The 25,397-nt window shown below is 42.6% G+C and overlaps 2 protein-coding genes across 13 annotated transcripts in view; one reads left to right on the top strand and one right to left on the bottom strand.

The window, feature by feature from the left end:
• WDR19 (WD repeat domain 19) overlaps positions 1–8,680 on the top strand; it is a 51,616-nt gene extending 42,936 nt beyond the window's left edge. For all 4 annotated transcript variants that reach the window (XM_084856895.1, XM_084856896.1, XM_084856894.1 and 1 more), the window contains 7 exons: positions 3,033–3,157; positions 3,989–4,070; positions 4,187–4,337; positions 5,633–5,756; positions 6,025–6,101; positions 7,660–7,781; positions 8,491–8,680. In XM_084856895.1, the coding sequence (XP_084713021.1) occupies positions 3,033–3,157; positions 3,989–4,070; positions 4,187–4,337; positions 5,633–5,756; positions 6,025–6,101; positions 7,660–7,771 (671 nt within the window). In that variant the 3' untranslated portion in view covers positions 7,772–7,781; positions 8,491–8,680. The remainder of the gene's footprint in view (positions 1–3,032; positions 3,158–3,988; positions 4,071–4,186; positions 4,338–5,632; positions 5,757–6,024; positions 6,102–7,659; positions 7,782–8,490) is intronic.
• The window catches only part of RFC1 (replication factor C subunit 1), a 63,770-nt gene continuing 46,898 nt past the window's right edge, over positions 8,526–25,397 (bottom strand). For 4 of the 9 annotated variants that reach the window (XM_084856884.1, XM_084856889.1, XM_084856892.1 and 1 more), the window contains 11 exons: positions 25,277–25,365; positions 24,155–24,292; positions 22,267–22,362; positions 21,147–21,245; positions 19,679–19,833; positions 19,465–19,582; positions 17,264–17,409; positions 14,950–15,163; positions 11,003–11,191; positions 10,485–10,542; positions 9,506–9,678 (listed from right to left, as the gene is read on the bottom strand). In XM_084856884.1, the coding sequence (XP_084713010.1) occupies positions 9,599–9,678; positions 10,485–10,542; positions 11,003–11,191; positions 14,950–15,163; positions 17,264–17,409; positions 19,465–19,582; positions 19,679–19,833; positions 21,147–21,245; positions 22,267–22,362; positions 24,155–24,292; positions 25,277–25,365 (1,382 nt within the window). In that variant the 3' untranslated portion in view covers positions 9,506–9,598. Of the gene's footprint in view, positions 10,001–10,025; positions 10,543–11,002; positions 11,192–14,949; positions 15,164–17,263; positions 17,410–19,464; positions 19,583–19,678; positions 19,834–21,146; positions 21,246–22,266; positions 22,363–24,154; positions 24,293–25,276; positions 25,366–25,397 lie in introns of those variants that run through there. The other 5 variants (XM_084856886.1, XM_084856890.1, XM_084856893.1 and 2 more) reach the window with 3 other exon arrangements.

Raw genomic sequence — 25,397 nt, 5'->3', positions numbered from 1 at the left:
ATAGCCTTTGTGACTCAAAACCAGTCCTTTTCTCAATATCCAATAGGGTTTATTTTAACCAATTCTGTGTCTTGTGAAATAAAACAATATATAAATTAGGCAAACGATTAGTACCTCAGAGTCGGGGTATGTGCCAAAGCAAGTGAACCCCTGGTTGCATCAGCTCAGTTAAAGGAAATAATTAGAATCAGGTGTTTAAGTAATTAGGTAGATCTTCTGGGGTGAATTTGGGAGGCCCCACCCTCTAAAAGGATCAGAAACTTTGTGAGCTGGTCTTCACCATACGGTTGTGTGGAAACACGTCATGCCACGATCAAAAGACATCTCTGAGGACCTCAGAAAAGCAGTTATTGCTGCTTATCAGTCTAGAAAGGGTTACAAAACAATTTCAAAGGATTTGGGGCACCACCAATCCACTGTCAGACAGATAGTCTACAAGTGGCGAAGGTTCAAGACCACAGTCACTCTACCTAGGAGGGTCATCCTACCAAAATCTCTTGAAGAACAAACCAGTGCATCATGCAGGAAGTAAAAAGGAACCCCAGAGTAGCATCCAAGGATTTGCAGGCCACTCTTGCCTTGGCTAATGTGAGTGTTCATGACTCAACAATCAGAAAAAGACTGAACAAGAATGGTGTTCATGGGAGGATAGCCAGGAGGAAACTACTGCTCTCTAAAAAGAACATTGCTGCCCCCCTGAAGTTCAGATCACATAGATGATCCCCAAGACTTCTGGAACAATGTTCTCTGGACAGATGAGTCAAAGGTAGAACATTTTGGCCTCAGTGAGAAACGTTATGTTTGGCAAAAAAAGAAACACTGAGTTCGAACAGAAGAACCTCATCCCAACTGTCAAGCATGGTGGTGGGAATGTGATGGTTTGGGCCTGCTTTGCTGCCTCGGGCCCCGGACAGCTTGCCATCTTTGACACAACCATGAATTCTGCAGTGTATCAGAAGATTCTAGAGGAGAATGTCAGGCCATCCATCCGTGAGCTTAAGCTGAACCGAAAGTAGGTCATGCAACAAGACAGTGGTCCTAAACATACAAGCAGATCTACAAAAGAATGGCTGCAGAAGAAGAAATTCTATGTTTTAGAATGGCCTAGTCAAAGTCTGGACCTAAACACCATCGAAATGTTGTGGCAGGACCTGAAGCGAGCTGTTCATGCAAGGAAGCACTCAAATGTCACTGAGTTGACGCAGTTCTGTAAGGAAGAATGGGCCCAAATTCCTCAAAACCAATGTGAGAAACTGATCAACAGTCACAGGAAACACTCAAAGTTACTGCTGCTCAAGGAGATGCCGCCAGGTATTGAATCTGATGGTTCACCTACTTTTTCACCCATGGATACTGAATGTTGAATCAGTTGTGGATAAATAAATGTTGAAAAAGCATCATGTTTATGTGTCATTTAATCAAGTTTATCTATTGTTCTTTAGGATTGTGGGGTTAGATTAAGATCCAGTACAATTTCAGGTTGGAAATGTGGTGGTGCTGGGGGACTTCTGTTTGACTCCCTGGCTTGTGGAGTTCCTCAGGGTTCTGTTTTGTCCTCCATGCTATTTAACATATACATGAAACCATTGCAAGAGGTTGTCCAGAGTTTTGGGGTTCAGTGTCACCAGTATGCTGATGACACCCCACTCTACTTTTCCTTCCCATCTAATTCCAAGGAAGCTGTTGGGGTGCTGAACCCCGACTGGATGAGGGCAAACAAATTGAAACAATCCAGACAAGCCAGAGGTGCTCCTGGTCAGTCGAAAGGTAGATCAGGGAGTAGGGATTCAGCTTGTGCTGGATGGGGTTACACTCCTCCTGAACACACAGGTTCACAGCTTGGGTGTACTTCTGGATTCAGCCCTGAGCCTGGATGCCCAGGTTTCAGCGGTGGCCAGGAGTGCATTTACACAATTAAAGCTAGTGCGCCAGCTGCGCCTGTTCCTTGAGATGTCTGACTTGGCCACAGTGACACATGCCTTAGTTACATCCCGTTTGGATTACTGTAACATGCTCTACATGGGCTGCCTCTGAAGAGTGTTCAGAAACTTCAGCTGGTTCAAAGAGCTGCTGCCAGACAGCTGACTGGGGCTGGCTACAGGGAGCATACAACTCCCCTGCTAAAACAGCTTCATTGGCTCCCAGTCTGTTTCTGGGCACGATTCAAAGTGCTGGTCATGCCCTATAAAGCCCTATACGGCTCAGGTCCAGGTTATCTGAAAGACCGTATTCTCCTTTATGAGCCTACTCGTGCCCTGAGATCTTCAGGGGAGGCCCTTCTCGCCATCCTGCCACCATCACAGGCACGTCTGGTGGGAACACAGGAGAGGGCCTTCTCTGTGGCTGCCCCAAGGCTCTGGAACTCCCTTCCCAGGGAGGTGAGAGTGGCACCCTCCTTGATTTGTTTTTGCAGGCATGTAAAAACTTTTTTGTTCCAGCAGGCCCTTGGGGACAAGCTAGTCTGGACCTGTGAGAATAGGACAGATGGATAGTATATGACTTGTTGTCTTTTAACATTGTGATATTTTATACAATTTTAATATTATTGATTTAATTATATTTTTAACTTTTGTATACTTCTATTTATATTTCTATTTATATGTTTTAATTGTACAAGTTTTAATGTTGTAAAGCCTTGTGTCCTAGTATTGGGAAAAAGGCGGGATATAAATTTAAATAGTAGTAGTAGTAGTGACATTCCTAAAGGGTTCACAAACTTTTTCTCACCACTATATAAGTACAAGATAATTTTGCCTTTTCATGGCCTCTGTCTTTAAACTATTGAAAAACACTTGATGCATCATAATTCTAGAACCCAGAAGTTGTTGCTGGAGATATAAATTGTTTCTGTAAGCATGATTTGACTAGACAAGTAGTTTCCATATTAGATGTCTTATGCCAATCACATAGCCTTGTTACATTTACTGAATTCAGCTCAAAATAGGGCAGCCAAAGTATAATGAGGTCAAGCCATTGCCAGAAAAAACATTAGAATTAAATCTAATTGCTGCATTTTGTTTGTTTTTAAAAAGGGAACTATCGAAATGCCCATGATGTTCTCTTCAGTATGTATTCAGAACTAAAAACCCAGAAAATTAAAATACCTTCTGAGATGGCTACAAACCTTATGATTCTACACAGCTACATTTTAGTAAAGGTAATGCATTGAAAATAGAGGGATTAATAAGGAAAACTATATGCAAACTTGTGTAAACCTTTATGAAATGCATATTAAGAACATAAGAGGAGCCCTGCTAGATCAGACCAAAGGCCTATCTAGTCCAGCATTCTCTTTCCACAGTGGCCAAACAGATGTCTGTGCAGTAGCGCTCTTGTGTTCCCCAGTAATTGGAATTCAGACACAGGAGGTAAAACATAGCCATCATGTTTATATGCCATCAATATAGCCATTGATAGTTTTATCCTCCATGAATTTGTCTAATCCCCTTTTAAAGCTAAATCTTGCCTCTTCTGCTGAAATCTCTCCCCCAGCAGCTCATAGATTGTAATCCCACATGGTTGGACAGACCCTAAATAAGGGTGCCAAACTAGTTTGGGAGTGGGGGATGGATGCCCCCCCGAAGCCCCCCTCAAGCGCCAGATGACATCAGGGAGCTGTCAGTGATGTCAGTGGCAGACTCCACCCCCTGATGTCATTGGGTCCCCGGCCAAAGTGCCGGCTGCAGCTCCTCCAGCCCATGCCTAGGTTGGGGAGCCTGTTTCATTCCGTTTGGGCTTTCCATGGTTGGGGAGCCTGCTTTGCTCCATCCCAGCTCTCCCCAGTTAGGGAAAGCCCAGGCAGACTGAAGTCTACCAAGTCACTGTCCCCACTTCTGGGGCTTTGGGGAGAAGGGGGCCTCACCCAAGGCCCTGTGGGCTGGATGGGTTGGCCTTATGGGCCAGATTTGACCCACAGACAGGTGGTTCCCCATCCTGCCCTAAATATTGCAACTGTTAAGGTTTACAATCTCTCACATTTGTATTTCAGATTCATGTTAAATGTGGTGACCATATGAAGGGAGCCCGTATGCTTATTCGTGTGGCCAACAATATCAGCAAGTTTCCATCCCGTAAGTGTTAACTATACTGGGAATGCAGCACCTGCTGTAAACTGAAAATGAAGGACCACATTTCAAAGCTGCTTTAACCACTGGAAACAAAATGATTTCCATTGTTTTACTTGTAGACATTGTGCCCATTTTGACTTCAACAGTGATTGAATGTCATAGAGCAGGACTGAAAAAGTCAGCATTTGGTTTTGCTGCAATGTTGATGAGACCAGAGTACCGGAATAAAATTGATCTGAAATACAAAAAGAAGATTGAAGCAATGGTCAGGTGAGTGATATTACTCTAATTGAGGTTTGGAAATGCATTGATTCAAGCTAGCTTGCCCAATAGATATGGATTATTGAGGCAGTAGCCTTAAACTGCAATCCTATGCACAGTTACTCAAGAGTAAATCCCATTAAATTCAGTAGAACTTACTCCCAAGTGAACATGAATAGGATTGGGCTGTTAATCACTGCTGCGCAGCCACCATAGCATTTGGGGGTATTTTGGAAGTAACACATGGAATAAGATTAGGATCACTGTCCACCCTTTTATCCATTGCAAGTAGAGGCAGGGGCAATATTCTTTTTATCAGATTAAAGGCCTGATTATCTATGCCCATTTACCCTAGCTATGGTGCCACTAGAGCCCTTGCTCTTGTGGCACCACAGCAAAATTCTGATTTTCACAAGTAATATTGGATATTGTTACCATGGCTTTCCTAAATACATTATCTCAATAATCTTTACAAGAAACCAGTATCTCTGTGTTACTGGACAGAGCTGATGCGGAGTGATAGTGGCTTGCCTAAGGCCACAAGACAGTGAGATTTCAATCATGAAGACCTCAGATCATAGCCCATGTATTCAACCAGTGCACTTCACAAATGTTGGTTTTCCCCACGTTGCCAAAAGAGACTAAGGGTGCAATCCTCTGCATGTTTAGTCAGCGAAAAGGCCTACAACTCCCAGTATGCCCCAGCCTGGCTGGGGCATGCTGGGAGTTGTAGGCCTTTTCTCTGTCTAAACATGCAGAGGATTGTGTCCTAAGAAAGCTTTTTACAGTCACAGCTGTATTAAAAGGTCCACCTGCTGAATTATCATTGGGTTGGAAGGAGGATGGATTACAAGCATTTTAGAAGCAGGTTACTTTCAAAACTGTGATGGTTCACAACATGTAATGCTGGGAACTACTCAGCATTTTAGTATCCCCTACAGTCCAGTGCTGAAGTTTTCTCCAGGGTGCTGCACTGAGCAATGTGCAGAAGAGGTGTTGATGCTCCACACCCATCTATGCATGTTTATGAAAGTATGGTAGGAATAAACTGTCAAATGGTTTTAGTCATCTGGGTATGAAGCAGGAAGATACCCAGCTGCTGAAAATAAAATTGAGAATGGGCCTGAGAATCAAGTACCACTTTGAAACTCATGTGACAGGAGCAAAGGCTTAATATACTACCTCTGGGATTATGATCCACACTAAGCCTCTTTAGGCATGAAAAGTAGTTTTGCCATTTTAATAGATGTTAAGAATTTATTGTCTTTTCATTTCTTAATGGGCTTCTTCCTTTCTCTTAACAGACGGCCTGACACATCAGAAGGTGAAGAACCAACCACCCTGTGTCCATACTGTGAATTCATGCTGCCCGAATGTGAGCTTCTCTGTCCTGGCTGTAAAAACAACCTCCCATACTGCATTGCAACAGTAAGTGTCAAGAGGAATGCAGAATGCAGCTCTTACTTAACATTTGGCACACTCTGGTGCCTACCCCAGTTAACAGAGCAATCCTATGCATGTCTACTCAAAACTAAGATGTATTAAGTTCAACAGGACTTATTCCCAAGTAAATGTGTATAGGATTGCAGCCGAAGCATCATTAGTTTAGAAACAAGACACTTGTGGCATATGTTGGCAATGTACCTTTTCATAGTTGGCATATTTCCATCAGGTTTAATCATTCCACTCCTTCTAGGGGCGACATATGGTAAAAGATGACTGGACTGTGTGCCCCCATTGTGACTTCCCTGCACTGTATTCAGAGTTCAGAAAGTAAGTTTAAATCTTTTTCATCCTAATATTTAGGAATATTCCTTAAATACAAGAGGTTGGATCCAGACTTAATCATACATAAAGTAGAAGGTACCTAAATTAGTAATGACCAACTTAAGTTCCATTGATTTCAGTGGATATGCTCTAAGTATAACTAAATCTGGATCCAACCAAGGACACTTTCCATTATCAAAGCAAACCAAGCAGTAGATCAGCTCAATGTATACTGGAGGCCTTCTGCCAAATAATGGTCTGATTCATTTCAGATCAAAATGTGAGCTTCAGCCTTCCTCACTTCTTTACCTCCTGGCCATGCAAACTTCTCCTTTCCACCTGCTCTTCCCCCCAGTTTTCCTTTTCATCTGACTCCTCACTCTGACTTAACCTCTTATTTTCATCCTTGTAGATCACTTCTTTCAGCTGCTCTATCACAGACCATCTTTTTACCTTCTCAAGCCCCTCCACCCTATCTTTTTCTATGCTTCTAAGTGTATAAACCCATCTGGCTGCCCTGCCCCTCCCTGGGATCAGAGCAGCTCAGCCAAGGGTAGCTAGGGAGAACTTGCCTGCCCTCTACCTCTGTGATCTTAGGCCAGCTAAGCCCATCACTGCTAGAGGCTTCATCACAAAATTCCTTAGTGCATTACAGTTAGGACTGAGCTGAAAGTGCATGTGTGTGTTTGAGATCTTCATTAATACTTTAATCTGTGTTGATTGGCTAGGATCATCCTTGTGATCTGTCCAAGAAGCTTTACTCTTAACTTTTGAATCTAAACCAACTTTATTTGCCCTCAGTGAAGGCAGCATGTAGTCAAATCATATTGCTTGCATATTGTAACATCATCACATTCACTACATGATCCCTGATTGGCTGGGATGACGTTAGGAAACAGAATCTTCGCCTCCAGCAGTGTCCTGGGAGGAATCAGTGATATTAAAGAGCTTTGAAAAAAGTTGAAATTTGGACATACAAGGGATTTGTGGGGAAATATTTCAGCACTCTGAAAATTGAAATGGACAAATATTCAGCTCCTTACAAATTACAAAACTGATTCTGAACGTTTAACTACAACTCCCTTGTACACCTAGAAGCAACCTGAAGGGTCTGCCTGATATATGTAAGCACCCTTCTTTTGTTGTTGGCCTCCCCAGTGTACTGTGGCATTCATTGTAGGATACTGAGCTGACTGTAGCTCATGTGTTACCCACAAAAGTGCAGTATGTGAAATTGGTATGAAGAAGTGCAACTTCTTCTTGAAATGGCTAGTCTTCCAAGAACCTCCTGTTTCTGCTTGGAAAATGCCAAGTGGTGAGAGACCTGAGCATATTGGTAGCAATACTTTATAGGACATGGAGCCTTGTACACTGCCAGTATTACTCCCATCTACAAAGTGCTTGGACTAATAGAAAACTTTCCTCTATTAAATCAAAACAGCCAGAATGGTCCACTTTAAGGCACTGGCATGAGTTATTTGACATACAGTAGAACAAAATAGCATTCTGCAACCTCTGTACGTTCTGCAGATCGTGAAAATGTGTGTTATCTTCCTTTAAACAGTTTGTTACAGAATGAAAATATGTGTCCTATGTGTTCAGAAAAGGTTGAGGTTATCAGCCTTAAGAAAACAGTTGACTGTACACCATACCTCAAGCCTGAAGTGGAACAATGATAATAGTCTAGTAAGTATTTCAACCTCAGTGTTCATTTCTGGAACTTAAATAGAAGTGTATGGAAGAAATACCGAGTTAATTATCCATCACGCATATCTCTACAAGCTTCCTGGACACAGAAAACAAGTGTGTGAGGCAGGAAGCTTAGGAAACTTCTTCCAGACACGATAGTCCTCTTCACTTGTTCTCCATGTGTAAATTGTACACATGGAGAAGTGGAGAATGGAACCATGCTGCTGACCCCATCCCAGATGTCACATAAACAGCAGTGTATGTCAACCAACCATTGTGCATACACTGAACTCTACACCAGAGTTCACCGAACAGCAAGAGATTATGAAATGTGGGCTGTGGCTCAGCACCAGTTCATCTGAATTCATGTGCTATTCATCGTGGATGGTATTCTGTATATTATGTTCATTTTTATAGTACATTAACTGTGCTCTACCACCATTGCTTTCCCAAGAGCTCAGTGAGGTACACCACTCTAATTTCCACTTTAGATATGAAAAGAAGTGTTTAATTTTTAAATAATTTACAACTTGTTCCTATTCTACCAAGTCCTTAAATGCTGAGGCTTGTATAGCTGTTTGGTATGAGGTACTTTATGTTTTAACTCTATGAACTTGAAGCTACATTGTACATAGTTGCGCTGTGTTTTATCTACTATAAAATGTAAGAAAGAAACTCAAGTTAGAATATCTGTGTTCATTTTTAGGAGATATCAGCCAGTCAAATACTACAACAGTAGAGGAAGCTTCAAAGTTCAAGCCCAGTTTGTACTATGCTTGAAATTATTTAATAGTTATCAAATCTGTTAAATGCAAAACTGTAAATATTTATCTTTTATAGAAATTTTTGTACTGTGGCCTTTTCTGTTTCCAATAAAATTTGAATGCTAAAATATGAGTCTCCAACTTTACAGATCTACAGTTGGTAGCATTTCAGACTTTGAACTGTAATTTGCTCCTTGCAATTTTGATACCCCCCCCCCCCCCATTTGCCTCTCTTTCTCTGACCCACACAAGAGCTATTGCCATCTTGGTTTTTATTTACATGTGTCATTAAGCCTGCTTTAAGATGGCAGGGACAAGGCCTTACGTAGGCCAGATCAATCAGGAATTTTGTGATCAGGACAGAACTACAATAAAAGGTCTGATTATTTAGCCTATTCCCAGTGGCAGCTTCAAGCTGTAGCAGAAAAGGCATTTAGAGTGTGACAGCTTTGGATGCACTTCCTCTGTCCCATCCCAAAATCAAAGTTGAGTGTATTTCTTTATTTTGCTTCTGCTAGGCCTCAGTTATGGAATAAGAATTAATCAAGACAAGTGAATGCTGCCTCTTCAGGCTGGAAATCCTATTCAGCTTGCGGCAAATGGCACTGTGCACTGCCCCATACACTTTGAGGCCTACCTTTGAAGCAGAAAGGGTTAGAATCATCTTTTAAATTAAGCCTCCAATTCTCAGGATGTTGCTGCTGTTGTTGTTCAGTCGTTAAGTCGTGTCCGACTCTTCATGACCCCATGGACCATAGCACACCAGGCCTTCCTGTCCTGCGCTCTCTCCCGGAGCGTGCTCAAGTTCATATTCATTGCATCGGTGATGCTATCTAGCCATCTCATCCTCTGCCATCCCCTTCTCCTTTTGCCTTCAATCTTTCCCAGCATCAGGGTCTTTTCCAGTGACTTCTCTCTTCGTGTTAGGTGGCCAAAATATTTGAGCTTCAGCTTCAGTATCTGTCCTTCCAACAAGCAGTCAGGGTTGATTTCCTTTAGGATTGACTGATTTGACCTCCTTGCAGTCCAGGGCACTCGTAAGAGTCTTCTTCAGCACCACAGTTCAAAAGCATCAATTCTTTGGCGCTCAGCCTTCCTTGTAGTCCAGCTCTCACAGCCATACGTTACTACTGGGAAAACCATAGCTTTGATTATATGAACCTCTGTCGTCAGGGATGCTGTATTCTGCGACTAATACCAACTTCCGCGCATCTGTGGTATACAGTCTTGAATATTATCCTCTGAGAACAATTACTTACACTCATCAGTAGGAAACATTGCTGATCTGAAACTGAGAAAACACTGCATGCCCTTTACCCAGCCAAGTTCTGCTGCTATTCACAATATAATTGTCATATGCATGAAATTGTGTATGAATAGCAACTCAGGGCTCTAGGGAATTGCTGCCACATAGATGTATAGATGTGAGAGAACTGCTGCTACATCATGTAACTGAAGTGAAAGAAAGTTAAATTGGTTAAAATATGAATCTAGTTTTATTGCAACTTTTACACATTGCTGCACTCTCATCATGTACAAAAGAAATACCCAGTTTCAGATTTGTTCACTATATACATGGTCTGACAAGATAATGGTTATTTAAAAAAAAAATATCAGGAGCTCTGTAAAGATCAAATATAGACTATATGCAAGAGAACAGTGCTCTTTTTCTCCCAGATGCTGCCTCTGTCTGTATTTACACTAATCAGAAGATTGAGACTGTGATTAGTCTCATTTAGATCTAGTCAGTATTTTACACATGTCATTTTTGTGCACTGGTAATAAAACAAGACAGCCATATCACCACTAAGAGAGGCTTTGCCAGCCCATTCATTTTATCCACAACCCAACATAAAATGACATTATTGTAAAGTTTGCATAGCTGGTCACGGTTGTTAGCACTGTACAATTCACTTAGACTTTTTCTTTGCTTTACCCTTTCTCTTATCTTCCTTTCTTTCTGCTATTGGCTGCATGGCAGACTTGGTCTTTTTCTGCAGGAAAGAAAATATTTTCATTTTAAAATGCATATTGGAACAGCAGTCCCTCACATACTTTAAAAAAAAAAACACATGCAACATGTTATAGCTTTTCATTTTTATAAATACACACAATATAAACAAAACACCCATGTCACCCACAGCTTTCCCCTGAAAAGCTAGAGAAACAAATAGCAAAGGAAAGGAGAATGGTAATAGGCAAGTCAGTATGAAGAGAGGGAGGATGAGGGGGAAATGGAGAGAAAAGGGTAAAGGATAGGCCAACCCAGAATAAACAGTAGACAAGCTTCAGATAGTGAAGCTAGTACCTGTAACTAGATTTAATAAGAACATTCATAGATAGATAACTGATGTATTGGGTAAATCAGTCCCTGGATTAAGTGAATCCTAAAAGGTGGTCTGGTTTTCAGTTACAACAATACTCTTTAACTGAACTGTCAGCTGAAAATGTTACCTTAATCATTGCATCATTTTCGACAGTCTCTTGCTCATTCTCAGACTGGACTTCATCAGCTTCTACTCCTTCATTCAGTTCTGCATCCACTACAGACCCTGCTCGCTGCTTTGACTTCTGTATTATTTGCAGTGAATACGGTGTAAGATGCACCTCTTTCTTATAGGCTCGTGTGAAAGCCGATTTAACCTGGGAAAAGACAGACCTTGAGTGCAACACTGACATTTCAATGGTTTTCAAACTCTGCTAGAGAACCCAAGAGTACCTTGGAAGCTTACCTGGAGTCCCTCAGTGAAAAAAACAATAATGGCAGACAAGCTTCTCTGAAAGACAGTTTATCCACCACTGCTAACCTTTTCTAGTAAAGTGCAAAAGCAGGAAAGTGGCAGGTGTTTCGCAGGTTGCAGTCTGTCTACTTGAAATAATGGAGAAGTCCAACAGGCCTGAACACCATGGATGGAATCTAGTGACATTTTTTTGCTGACAGGACTGCTTCTGATTTCCCCTCCCCCCTGCATGCCCTCAACATCTTCTCCAGAGTGTGGGGGAACTCTCTGGAACAGATTTTGGTGGGAGCTACAGGGGAAAGGAGAGAGGGCAAAAAACTGGATTCTGCCCCACGCCTCAGAATCCTCTGTAATACAAAGAGATTCTATGATGTGGAAAGTATTCCCTGAAGGTAGCATGATTTGAAAACCAGAAAGTGACACATTTTGCAGAAAGGAAGATCTTTCTGTCCAGGGAGAGAAGGAAAAGGGGTCTCATCCAAATCCAGCAAAATCTTCCTTGAAGATAAAACACAAATTTAGATTTACATGGTCTAAGCAGTAAGAAATTTATTGTGGCATATGTTTCTGTGGACTGGAGACCACTCTGACAGTTGCATTTGATAAAGTGGGGTCTAACCCAAAGAAACCTATGTGGCAGAAAGTTTGTTAAGTCTGTTATAGCAAAAACAAAACGCCGGTACCAGCTCACCCCTGGAATTTGCCTCCTAAGTCATTGATCCTTCATTAGGATATTATTCCTGTCTTGAAGCCTCTGCACCAACATGCTATTTATTACTTTCCATATCAGCCTCAAATTGCCAGTCCTTACTTCTAAATTTCTCTGCCCCCAATTCACACTCTCATTTCTCTTCTGTGGGCTGCTTCTCACAATATTTTATTTTGAGGATTTCTATACCACATTTAAGAACTAAATTTTTTCCCAAAGCATCTTGCAGTCTACAAAATATAATAAACTATGTTAAAATTCCATAAAATTTAATATGTAAAAGACCAATGTAACAAAATAAAATGTCAGCCTAAACTAATAACAGAAAAATTTAACCAAGAGCAATAGTTAACACCACTACCGCCAATCAAAGGTAGACTGAAACAAAAATGTCTTCAGGACCTTTCTTAAAGAAAACAGAGGGCCCAAATGTATCTCTAGAGAGGGAATTCAACAGACTGGAAACACCACCAAATAGCCTGTCTTGCACCCTTGCCCACTTGATTTTATCTATTGGCAGGTCTGCAAGCAGGGCCTCTGAAACCAATCTTAGGGTACAGGCAGGTTCATATGGGTGCAAGTGGTCCATCAAATAACCTGGTCCCACATGGTGTAGGGCTTTAAAGATTACAGCAACCACTTTGGGGGTCAAAAGCAAATAGGCAGCCAGCGCAGTTGATATAGTAGTGGAGTGACATGTTCTGAGCAGCAAGCCCCCACGAACATACGGACAGCCAAATTTTGCACTAGGTGAAGCTTCCTAACAGTCTTCAGAGGCAGACCCAGCAGAAAGAACCAGAGCCCGCATAGCATCATGCCTCCCAGTCGCAATCCAGCCAGCCAGGTAAGGAAAATTACCTGGCTGCCAAGTTTCGAAAGCTGCCAAGAGGTCTAGGAGAACTAACAGGGTTGCACTCCCCCCACCAATTCCTCAGCGTACATCATCCACTGGGCAACCAAGGGTATCTGTCCTATGACCAGGATATAATCAGTATCATCCAAGTCTGCTGGATTTGGGACACAGACACACACACACACCCCTCCATAACCTTGCTTAGGGATTGTGTAGCTTTGAGAAAAGGCGAGTAAGGAGAGACATAACAGAGGTGTACAAAATTATGCATGGTGTGGGAAATGTGGATAGGAAGACATTTCTTCTCCCTCTGTTAATGGGAGGTCATCCCATGAAGCTGATTGGTGGGAGATTCAGGATAGATAAAAGGAAGTACTTACAGGTCTTATAAGCCCCTTCTAACCCTACTATTCTATGATTCACAGAGTGCATAGTTAAAACTATGGGATTCGCTACCATAAGACATAGTGATGGCCACCAATTTGGGTGGCTTTAAAAGGAGGTTAGATAAATTCCTGGAGGAGGAGACTATCAATGGCTACTAGTCCTGATGGCTATACACTACCTCCAGTATCAGAGGCAGTATGCCTATGTACACCAGTTGCTGGGGAACATGGGTGGGATGGTGCAGTTGCACTCATGTCCTGCTTGTGGGTTTCCTGTAGGCAGCTGATTGGCCACTGTGTGAACAGAATGCTAGACTAGATGGACCTTTGGTCTAATCCAGAATGGCTGTTCTTATGTTTACGTTCTTAATAATGGAACATTTGACATCAGGCGATAATTGTCCAGGACTACAGTGTCCAAGCATGACCCTTGTTTCAGTGAAGCATTAATTGCTTCAGAGACCTAGACAGTAAGCCCAGTTCTAGTAGCTTTTAATAGCCGGGAAGATCAAAGGTCCAGAGCACAGGTGGTAGGTCTCAAACTTCCAAGCAGCTGTCCACATCCTCACATTGCACAAGCTGAAACCTATCCAAAACAACTTGACCACATTGCATCCTGGCCATGTCCTCCAACTCTGTCAAAACTATGGTATTGAAGTCTGGACAGATGTGAGCAATTTGTGAAGTGCAAATGAAGTACACAACTAACAGCAGGCATTTGAGAGTTCCCTGCATACAAAAGCTTCTACACCACTTGAAAAGCTCCACTGGCCAGCATTTGACACAATGGGGGCAAAATTTCTTCGCCACCATCACTACCACACAGTAAATCCTAAAAGGCTTCTCAACTCTTTTCCAATATGGCCACCACACAGGAAGTAACAAAGTGCCTCATCCTTTACCAACTTCCTTTTTCTTTCTACCATTTCTTCTTGTTTACCTGTAAGGGCCTCCCCCCTCTTTCAGTCAAGCCCAAAGAAAGGACCTAAGCAGCCAAGATGTGTATACTGGCCACCTAGAGACTCAATCTATGCTATTCTGAGCACATTTGAACAGTGTACTAAAAAAAATCTTTTCAAAATCCTTTACAAAACCCAGTTCTTCTGCAAAGTTCCTTTTATATCACCAAAGTGACTGACAGAGTTCCCTGCAAAACATCAGCTTCAGCTACAGAGGGAGCAATCCTATGTCCCCTAGACAGCGGCTGGGGGACATAGGGTTTTTCTGTTTCTGGGCTCCAAGGGCAGAACCAGGGCTCTGACTCCAGAGTCCAGAAACCATGCTCCCTGACCCCTCATAACCAGCAACGTTCTCTCTGCCCGGGCTATGTCTCCATGCTTGGAAAAGGGGGCAGTCCCACGGGCGGAGGGGAGGAGACCGCAGAAGCTGCATTATACAGCTTCCTATGCACTGCACGGCCTCCCCCTTCCTGTGCTGAAGCTCCCTGGCTGGTCAGGTGAAATCGCCTGTCTAGCAAAGATGCAGGGCAGCTGGAGCACAGAGGCGAGGATTGCCTCCGTGCTCTGGCCACCCTGCATTGGATACTCATCAGCCTCCAAGTTCAGAGGCTGACAACTATCTCCATAGGATTGCGTCATTAGGTGCCTTTGTATGTTAGGTGGGCTACACATTTTGAAATACATTAACTATTCTCATACTTTTTTTCTTTTAAGGATGCTAGGTAGGCAGTAATCCAGAAAAGAGTAACTTACCTTGGAATCTAGTTTAGAGAATGCACTAGGCTTGCCTCCCCAGCTGGTTACTTCCATTATGTTTTCAACATCTTCCTTCATCAAGCAATAAGAATCCATGAATGCTATAGTATCCTGCACTCCTTCTGTTCCCAGGGAAGTCAAAGGTCTCACAATTGCATCTCGTAGGTATGACAAATACTCAAGATTTACTGCTCTCTTGCTTGTATGTGTCCTTTAGGGAGAAAGAAGAAGCATTTACTAGGCTTTCCCACCCCCAAGCTTTTCTGAAGTTGGGGAGGGCCCATGCTTTGGTCCTAGGTTCATTCCTTGGCATTTCCCGCTAAAAGTAGGGCCGGGAATGACTTCCACCTCAGTTCTTGAAGAGCTGTGGCATGCAGAAGCAGATGGGACGGATGGACTGATTTGACATAAAACATGTATCAGCTTAGCCTAAGTTAAGGGCAAAATGGAGACATGAAGCAGGGTACAAGGCAATCAATACACCTTGAGGTTTGGGGAACCACTGCTAAGTAGGTGAGGAATGGTGAAAGCCACTACAGCAGAACATTCCACCCGGAGAATATGCAGAAGCAAAATTGTTCTGTACATCTCACATCTGCCTAGCTCGATGGGATAGGCTGTGGTGCAGGGTAAAGGAGACCCCCCCCCCCAAATTGGGCAGAGGCACCTTCTGTGACTGGAGCTCTGACCACAGAAGGTGCCTCTTCCCCTTGAACCACAGCCTGCCCCATTCAGCAGGGTCCCCCCCAACTCCTTGTGAAGCATTTTCAGGGGCTGGCAAGTCTGCTTCTGTCACCCCAACTGCACATGGCAAATTCTGGATCCAACCCAATGCAACTTGGGGTATTAAACAAATGTGTGGGAACTGATTACATTACCCTATTTTGTCTTGATAAATGGTGCCCTACAGAATTCTAATTACAGAAGACATACTGAAACGGGGAAACCAGTTACATTACATAGTAATAAAAAAAGTCACATTCTGTAGCTATGATAACTTGATCTTTATTCAGTTAATGTGCCCTTGTTTACACAACTGAAATTTAAAGATTACCTTCTAAGGAAGGGGTGGGCAACTTGTGGCCCTCCAGAAGTTGTTGGGGTTCAGCTCCCACCAGCCCCAGACAGCATGGCCAATAGCCAGGGGTGATGAATATTGTAGCCCAACAATATCTGGAGGGCCACAGGTTCCCCACCCCTGTTCTAAGAGGACTCCAGGCAGACCAGGATCAGCTGGCTGTGTTGGTCCATACAAAACATTTAGAGGGTCAGTCAAATGTCACCCTTTATTAAGAACAATCGAGGTTCACAAGCCAGTATGCAAGATTTAAAGTTATATGCTGCCTCACACTTTACAATTGTATGTGCACACATGGGGTCACTGCCCAAACACGTGTAGAAGATTTCCAGCAAGTGACTGAGCCAGTCCCTCAAGTGTGACTGAAGTCCCTTAGGGTAAAAGAGGTGAATCATGGGTCCCACACCATGGCTCATCTTACTTTAATCTTCAGCTCACACTATGTCAGCTCCAGATGTGTTGGACTGCAACTCCCATCATTCCCAGACAGCATGACACTGGCTGGGAATGATGGAAATTGCAGTCCAACACATCTGGAGGGCCCTGGGTTGGGGAAGGCTGAATCATATAAAATGAGAGCCCCAAAAATGAATTAAGTGGCTGCCATCATCAAACTGACTGTGCGCACACAAATTTCATCTATCTCACCCTGTCCCTAGCAGGGCACCCTCTTTTCTAGATAGTCAGCAAGAGTAGTGTGGTAGCACTGTGGGACTGTACTGCACAAATGGCAGTGGCAGGAATAACAGGTTATATACATCAGCTGCCTGTGGGAAAGGAGGAGCGAGGGAGACAGGAAAAGGCAGAGAAAACGTCAGGGTGTGCTTCAGGTGGACTTCCCACCCACCCCCCAAGGAGATGAGAGGCAAAGCAGAGCCATTCCACCAGCCCTGCTGAAAATCTACTTAATTTTTTCCTGTTCCCTCCCATCCCCTGTTCCTTCAGTGTCGTGTCTTTTTAGATTTTAAGCCTGCGGGCAGGGACTGTCTCATTTTACCAACGGATTATAAGTTGCCCCAGGAGCCTTTTTTCACTGAGGTGAAAACATACATAAAAATATATCTTGACCTTACTCTAGAAAAATGCCAGAAGTTAAGAACATACATCCTTCTGTCTTTCTTCAGGAAAAGAATTCTTCAACCCCTGTATGCTACCATACACTGTGACTAATAGATGCTATGGGCCCCAGTTATGTCCCACAACCAGGGAACTACAACAGATGACTAGTATTACCTGAGGCTCATGTGCATTGACAACTCCTGAATGATGTGGTCACACTTTCCCGTTGATGAAAATTTTCCCAGCCAGCTTGGGAAGCTTGGGAATTGGTTCATGTAGCCTCTCATCAGCTCCCCAGGAAGGACACTTGAATAAATGGCCTGAATTATGAAGTAAACATCACACAGTTTTACATTGCTTTCTAATACATTCCGCAAAATATACAGAACATTACCCAAGGCAAATGTACAGGAATAGAGGGGACCGAAGATGGAAACAAGTAATAGCCCCATTACCAATATAGAATTGCTCCAATTTCTCCTCTTGCTTTCTCCATCCTCATTCTAAGGACAGGATCTCTGTTCCATAAAAATCACTCCATGGCCTATCAAATCTCTATAGTTACTTACCAAACTATACATCAGATAAGTATCGCTGGACTCACTAGTCAAACCTAAGGTCCATTCCATTTTTGCCTTTGGATAGTACAGCATCTGAACCACAAGAACATTCTCATATCTTCTTTTTTATAAATACATAAAAGGAAGTGTTTGTCCATATGTCCTCGATGGACTTGAAAACCATACATCTGATTGTTCAGGCTTTGTTCTACCTCTATCTGGGATGGTTTTAGGCATAGAAAAGAATTCATCTCCCATCTTGAAACAAAATGGCAGCCAATTGAAATTTCTAAAGATTTACAGCTTCAATACCATTTGATCAATTTCAACCAAACTTGACATGATGATTCAGCACTGTAGCGAGCACATTTTAACCATACATTTTAACCTAGAGTGTCTGTCCGCCATCGCCATAGCTCTAAGACTGTGAAAGCTAGACACCTGAAATGTGTCATGTATACTAAGGGGACCCTAGGAACATGCACCTCAGGGTTATTTTGTTTATTCATTTTAATTAGTTTAGTGTGGCCATCTGGTTGAAGCCTGCAGTGAGATTTTCAACCACTAGGGGCAGACTTCACTAACTAGCCCCTAGCTTTGCGCTCCATACAGTTTGAAGCCGCTACAGATTAGTAGGTCAAGGGACACAGTTATATGCCTAAACCCCCTCCACTTGCAGTTGGGCAGCCCCCCTCAGGGACAGACCCCTCTCTCAGGGGGCTATAGCGCTGCACCATGGCAGGGGCTGTGTCTAGGGGGGTCAGTGAGCATGGATTCAGGCAGATGGGGCGGGCACAATATGTCCAACTCTTGACAGCTGTGTAAGGTTGCTTGAAGGCTTCAGTGTATCGTGAGAGCTATTCTCCCCCGTGTGAAGCTGGGTCCGTTTGCTATAAACATATTTACATTCTAGAGGTCTTCATGATAAAAGTGAATGACTAGCTTTGTGTTTAAACCCAAACATTCTTTTATATGGAAATAGTGTAATTTAAAAGGCAGCTTGAAGAATGTAAAGAACCTATATTTCTTACAACTGAATTATTAAAATATACCTACTATATCAGCTAATCAAACACACGCGCGCGCACACACACGCACACCAGAACTACTGACAACCAATATGGCAGGGGTGTTGAACCTCTTTCACCCTAAGGGCTGAATTCCATTTCAAAGACACTCTTGGATGCTGCATTCCAGGTGGTGGGGGAAGCAGAAAGGAGGGGAGGGGCAAAAATATAAAAAAAAATACCAGCATATTTTAGCTCAAAGCTCTTACTGTCAGTAACTAAGCCTTAGAGGAGGCATTTCAACCTTTTAGAATGGGGGAAAAACTGCTCAAAAGCTAGGAAACCACCAAATATTCAGTGGTTGGGGGAGAAGGGGTAGGGCAGGAGAAGGGGACGTGGGAATTGGAAATTTGCAAAAGCATGGTGGGAGAAGTCCATCACATCAAACTCTCACAGCGATCTAACCACATTTGGACTCCAAGTGTCACTGCACAATGGAAAAAGAACAATTTCCTGAATCCACTTCTGCTACTTTTCCTACACTTAAAAGTGCCATTTGCTTACCCTATAGCTTATATATTGAAAACTGCCTAACAAATCATAGTTCTCTTTCAAGACAGCTGCATTATTGATACCATTTTCCTCTCATATATTTTTTGAGTCAATGGATCAGAAACTACCATACTGCTTGAAGACATAGTCTTGATACATCATGGGTATGTTCTGACTCCACAGCATTTAACAAAGCAGCAGGGGATACCCCAAAACAGCCACTGAATATGCACTGGGAGCTAAAGAAGTGTGTAACCTGTGTAGGTAGAAGGCTCCAGTTTTGTCTACTGCGAATCTGCCGGTCAACTAAGTCACCATCACAAATACTGTCAGCCGCTTTGCTAAGCAACATCAGGTGTTTCTTCATTTCACTCCTGGAAAGGGGGGGGGGTGAAGAATGATTGCCCATATTAATCACTAATAAATGTAAATCTTGATAACACTATTCAAACAATTAAGATTTAACTTACCCAGCGGCAGCTGGTTCCACATGTATGTAGTTCTCCTGGACAAAGAGCGGGGCTAGAGAGTAGTCATGGAAGAACAGGTCTGCTTTGTCAATAAGGGACATGCGAGAAGTCTCCTCACCTGTAGCAAAAACCTTCCTAACTACATCAAAAGGGCCCTGCAAAAATAAAGGTTTCAAACAAAGAAATGATAATGCTATTTATCATCAAGGAAAGCTCCTGAAGGGAGTTGCTCAGATTAGTACCAGGGGCTTGAGGCTCACCAGCTCCATTGGACCAGCAATTTAGAACGGAGAGTGTAAAGACTAATCCAAAAGACAGCAACAGCCCAAGACCCTTCCATTGTGTTGCCACAGTATAATCTGCAAATTGTATTTAAAATCTGTACTTAAATTTACATTTGAAAACATATTATAAAATATACTGCATCTCCAAATATGCATTTCTAAATGCATTTTGTTACTTGTTTTATCTAAGAACTATGCCAGAACATTTGGAAAGTGCAAAAGCTAGTGGATAACTAAGTTCTGATCTGCACATTAGTCTGGGAGGTGCTCATCAGGGCAGCTTGTATTCAAGAATACAGAGACAGAACTCCTCAAGGACTCCTAGATCACATACAATGAAAGGACTCAGTAAAATGACCAGTCGCCTCACTTTCTCTGGTACAGCAGCATCCAAAGCCCAGAGCCTCTTTCTCTCTTGCTAAACTTCCTTCATCCAAACTGGCCTCTATGCTTGCTGCCCTATGATCATTTTGCATTTCTCTACATAAGCACTTAAGAAGAGCCATGCTGGATCTGACCAAGGGTCCTTCTAGTCCAGCATTCTGTTCACACAGTGGCCAACCAGCTGCCTGTGGAAAAGCCACAAGTAGGACATGAATGCAACAGCAACCTCCCGCTCATGTTCCCCAGCAACTGGCATTTGGTATGTAACTTGACATTTTGCTCCCTCACTCAGGCCTGGCACTCTCATTAGCCACAGAGACCTTTATCTCAGGTGGCAGATTGTGAGGAGAGGTGGATCGTGTGCCCTCCCCCTCCGCCTGCTGCAGCCCACCACCATTGTGCTTGCTGTAGCCAGGCCTTTTTGCCAGTCCTGTATGGCCCTGCACTCACTCGCTCTCTCATGATCAATTATTCAAAAGGTTGTCAGGTCAAGACCCTGAAAATGGAAACTCTGTCATCTGCAGCATCCCCATTTCTTCAACGTACTCATACAAAAAGCCATACTCAGAGAAACTCTTAAAAATACAGAGTATTAGCCATATAACCCCAGTTACCTGTGTCACCAAGACATTTCTTGGAATTTGTGCCCCCTGAGTGATATATTCAATGCCACAATTTTAACAAATCCTCTATTTGCCTAAAGTACAAGTTTGATTACCAATGAACACCTCTTTTTGCAGATCCCATCCCAAAGCAAGTGGCATAGGCATGGCCTTTCACCAAACTGATGCCTCTCTTACCAACTTGATATCCTTTTTTGCTTTATTGGCATCCTCTTTGACACCATCGTAAGTCAGGGTTTTGTTTCTTGCACACCACATGCTGAGATTATGCAAAACCTTTGAACACAAAATAAAACGATTAGTTTGCTAGAAGCGCCTTATGCAGAAGAATGTGGGCAGCTTATTTAACACAGTCCTAATTTTAATATAAGCAAACACTAGAAATAAATTTAATACTTCCTATTAACCTTATTTTACAAAAACAGGTCTTTGTCCTTATTCTAAAAACTCTCCATGTCTCGTTGCAACTCTTTCAGCAATTGTTCCATGGTTTATTCCTGACAAATCCCTTTGCTTTTGCAGCTTACCCTGTCCCAATAATGCCAGGGTCCCCTTTTTCTCAAGCCCCACAAAAGTAGCATATATACCGACTGCATTCAGGCATGATGCTATAGTTTAGCGTGATGACAACGAGCTGCAGTGAGCCTCAGGCTCATGCATATCATCCCATCTCCCCTGCCCCAGTCGTGAGGAGTTCAGAACCTTTTGCTTCTGATTAAGTTTTGTGTGTTGTCCAAACTCTAAGTTGTGGTTAATGTTAATTATGATTTGTTTAGAAAAGCTTCATAAAAAAACATAGTTAAGATTAACTTCAGTTTCTCAGGCTTGGATGACATGACATGCTGCAATTAATCTAAATTAGAAGCTAAAGCTTCTGAACTCCTCGTGACTGCACCAGAAGAGGAAGGGGAGAAGCATGTGACCCTGAGGCTCGTTCCCATCACACTAAATCATAACAGATTGATGTTTCAACATGGTCTTTGTGTTCCATTTCTTGCATCCTTCTCAAGCCTACTTCTGGAAGTCACTCTTCTAACTCAATTCCCACTCACTGATAAATATTCCATGTCTACATGTGAATATCAGCCTCTATTAAAGTCCCTAATCTTCCCATTCTCCCTCCCCAGCCCAATCCTCCTTTCTCTTCCCTCTCAATTCTGCCTCTTGTCTACTCTTAGTCTGCAAGATCTCTGCAGAAGAAACTATCTGCATTCCATTCTGGTGTCTAAAACTCCATCTACATGGGATAGAGCTATAAATGACTGAACAAAAAGATGGGCATTGATAAAGAACTCACTTGTCTGATATCCTGATTAGCAGCCAAGATGATTTCATTCATTGCTGGTGGTGGAATCTTTAACCCTTCTTTAAAAGCAATGGACATCATGGCACCCTACAAGAAGCAAATCTTTCAGAATGGCCCAAAACAGAAAAAGCAGTAGGCAAATACAGTATTCAAAAAAACCTATAATCATCATCAAAATATTAAATATTAAAATAACCACATACATACTTAGGATCAACATGTATACATGTTATTTTTACTTTAACACATCTTAAAAATGAAATTGTCTAATCCTCAACTCTTTACAGAGGTATAGGCAATTGCTTGGGAAGGCACAATATCCATCAGGGGATTCCAAGTTAAGAATTTTCTGCTCAGCAGTAATGGGCAGCTCTGTAAAATGAGATCGGAGGAGAAAGATTTGCTATACTTTCCAATCCAATCTAAAAAAGTGCTTTGCACTTCTTTTCCCCTATAACTATGACAACCATTCTTGGGTGACAGGAAGACATAGAAGCCTTCCAGAACAGGAGCTAGATGATTTCTGCTCTAGGATCAACATTTCTTTCTTTGACTCAGCCCAAATCTACAGAACTGTGGCAAAGCTCTTCCTGAATTGTACTATTTCAGAATGCTAGTAAGGGTTGCATGTTTGAATGTTCTTGTGGTCCTCCAGGTGTTTTGGCCTACAACTCTCATCAGCCCTAGCCAGCACAGACACTGATGAGGGCTGATGGGAGCTATAGGCCAAAGTGTCTGAAGGCCCACAAGTTATCCAGCCCTGTTTTAGGGCATAATAGCCTTCACAAGGTAGTGTACAAATTTCCAAGATAAAATGTAATACATAAATCCTGCTACTAGTCACGATGCTATATATTACCTCCAGTATCAGAGGCAGCATGCCTCTGTACATCAGCTGCTGGGGAACATGAGCAGGAAGGTGCTATTTATTGTGCAGATGCCCCACAGGCACCTGGTTGACCACTGTGTGAACAGAATGCTGGACTAGAGCAGTCTTTGGTCTGATCCAGCATGGCTCTTATATTCTTAATTTAAAGCACATACAAGTCTTAAAATGAACAGTGCAAATCAAAACAAGCATAGAAATAAAACAGACTGAAATAAAAGTATCTTAAGAGCTTTAAAAAAAACAATAATGATGGAGCCACAGAGATTTCCAGGAGGAATAAGTTCAATAGACAGAAGCAGCCTCTATCCAAAAAGTTCTGTTCATCTGCCTGGCATCTTTCAGTGATTGGCCAAGGAGGAAGGCCTTAGACATTTATCTTAATGCTCGAGCAGCCTCATACGGATGCAGGAGTTTAAAAAAATTCATGAAAAACTAGTCTAGCAGTGACCATTAGCCATTATCACTAAACGGAACCTATGTTCTTTCTGATGATAGTATCTGAGACAATAGTCCTCCCAGTGCTGGGGGGTCAATCAAAAGAGTGATGGCTATCACCACTGCACCCTCGTGAGCTTCCTGGAAATCTCTATTTGGCCACTTTTAGATATGCCTTTGGTCTGATTCAGAAAGGCAATTCTTATTTTCTTATAGAAAGGGAGTCCAAACATACTCTTTGGGGCTGTTCACATGACACAACGCCCCACCGCGGCTTATTTAACCTACCATGAGGCTGTGGTGCACGCAGGGGGGCTGTGGCCACCATGTTGAATATGTAACCCCCGCTCAGGGATTGTGTCATGCAAATCCAATGAGCAACCCTTGCAAAACCCACACTCACCAGGTTCACATGACACAACACCTCCCCCCGCCCCCCCAAGCAGGGTTGCATATTCAACTTGGCACCTATGGGCACCACATCTCATGATGGATTAAATAACCCACAACGAACCATGGCATGCTGTCCAAACCCAATATTTGTCAACTACCTACCTTAATCTGTTCCACACGTGGTCTGTGAAAGCGAAGGTCAAAACAGTAGTGGACGAGGGAACGGATCTTTGGATGATTCCGATCATTACACATACAAATTATTGGAACCTTTGTATGCTTAATCAGGTCGATCAGTTCCTGCAATTAGAGATTGCGACACCACCATGAAGTCCTTTGTTCAGAACAGATAGTACTGACCACTATGCAAATTAATGCAGTTTGCCAAGTATCTCACCTAGCTTTAGAATGGGCCAGTTGATTACGGTGTTCAAAGTGCTGTCACTGAATTAAGTGTGACTGAAGGCAAAATCTGTCTATTAGACCAACTTGATAAACTAAAGCAAGTTTGAGCTTTCCATAGAGGGTTTCTGTGTCTGTGTATGTAAAAAGTGTTCAGCACAAAACAGAAATATGAAGTATTTTTCTATAAAGGTCATAGAGACAAAAAAAGTTTGAATTTAGTAAGTAGACGTGTTTTTAATGTATAGGTAAAAGAGCTCTGTGAATTCATAGAGAAAATGGTCAGTTCAAAAAACTTGTATTCCTTAGTAAGTTAAAACTTCTCATCCTGCTTCCAACCAAATGGAGGGTCAGTGCAGATATACCATGGTTCACTCTTAACCACAGTTAAGAGATTCGGAGCTAGAATGTCTCCCTTGCTAACCACAATTAAAAGCAAACATCTGCATCAGCCTGGTTAAACAGGAACAAAGGTTTCTGTTTAACTAGGATCTGAAACCAACATTAAAATGTGGTTTCAGATCCTGGCTAAAAAGGCACTCTGGTTTGCATTAATTGTGGTTAAGTCTGACGCTGACATTTCCTTAACCGTAATATGGGAGAGGTGAATTTGATCCTAACATGAGGGGAGGAAGGAAAGCATGTTCTCACAGCAGACTTCCCATCTCATTACTGCAGAGGGAGCCAACATTATTATCTCTATCACGTCAGAGTCAATGTATGTTCCAATGAAGATAAAAGACAAACACAGCACCTTATTCTAGTTTTTTTTGCCTGAACAGCAGCTTTGACTGCTCAACACCTGCCCCCCCCCCCCGCCCCCAATCAGGCTCATCCAATTTAACTCCTGGCACCTGATGCTCCCCCTAACTTCGTTTTTACCTGTATACCTCCTCTGTCTTCATTGCCAGCCATTCCATCCACCTCATCCATGATCAAGACATGTTTTGTACTGACTGAAGATGATGTTCCTGCAGATGACAAACAGAGAGAGATTGCACAA

This window comes from Heloderma suspectum, chromosome 5 (assembly GCF_057233095.1).
Source record: "Heloderma suspectum isolate Gila_16-S chromosome 5, 16-S_ref, whole genome shotgun sequence".
Classification (NCBI taxonomy): Eukaryota; Metazoa; Chordata; class Lepidosauria; order Squamata; family Helodermatidae; genus Heloderma; species Heloderma suspectum.
The sequence above is the reverse complement of the archived record's forward strand: the minus strand, read 5'-3'. Positions and strand labels throughout refer to the sequence as shown.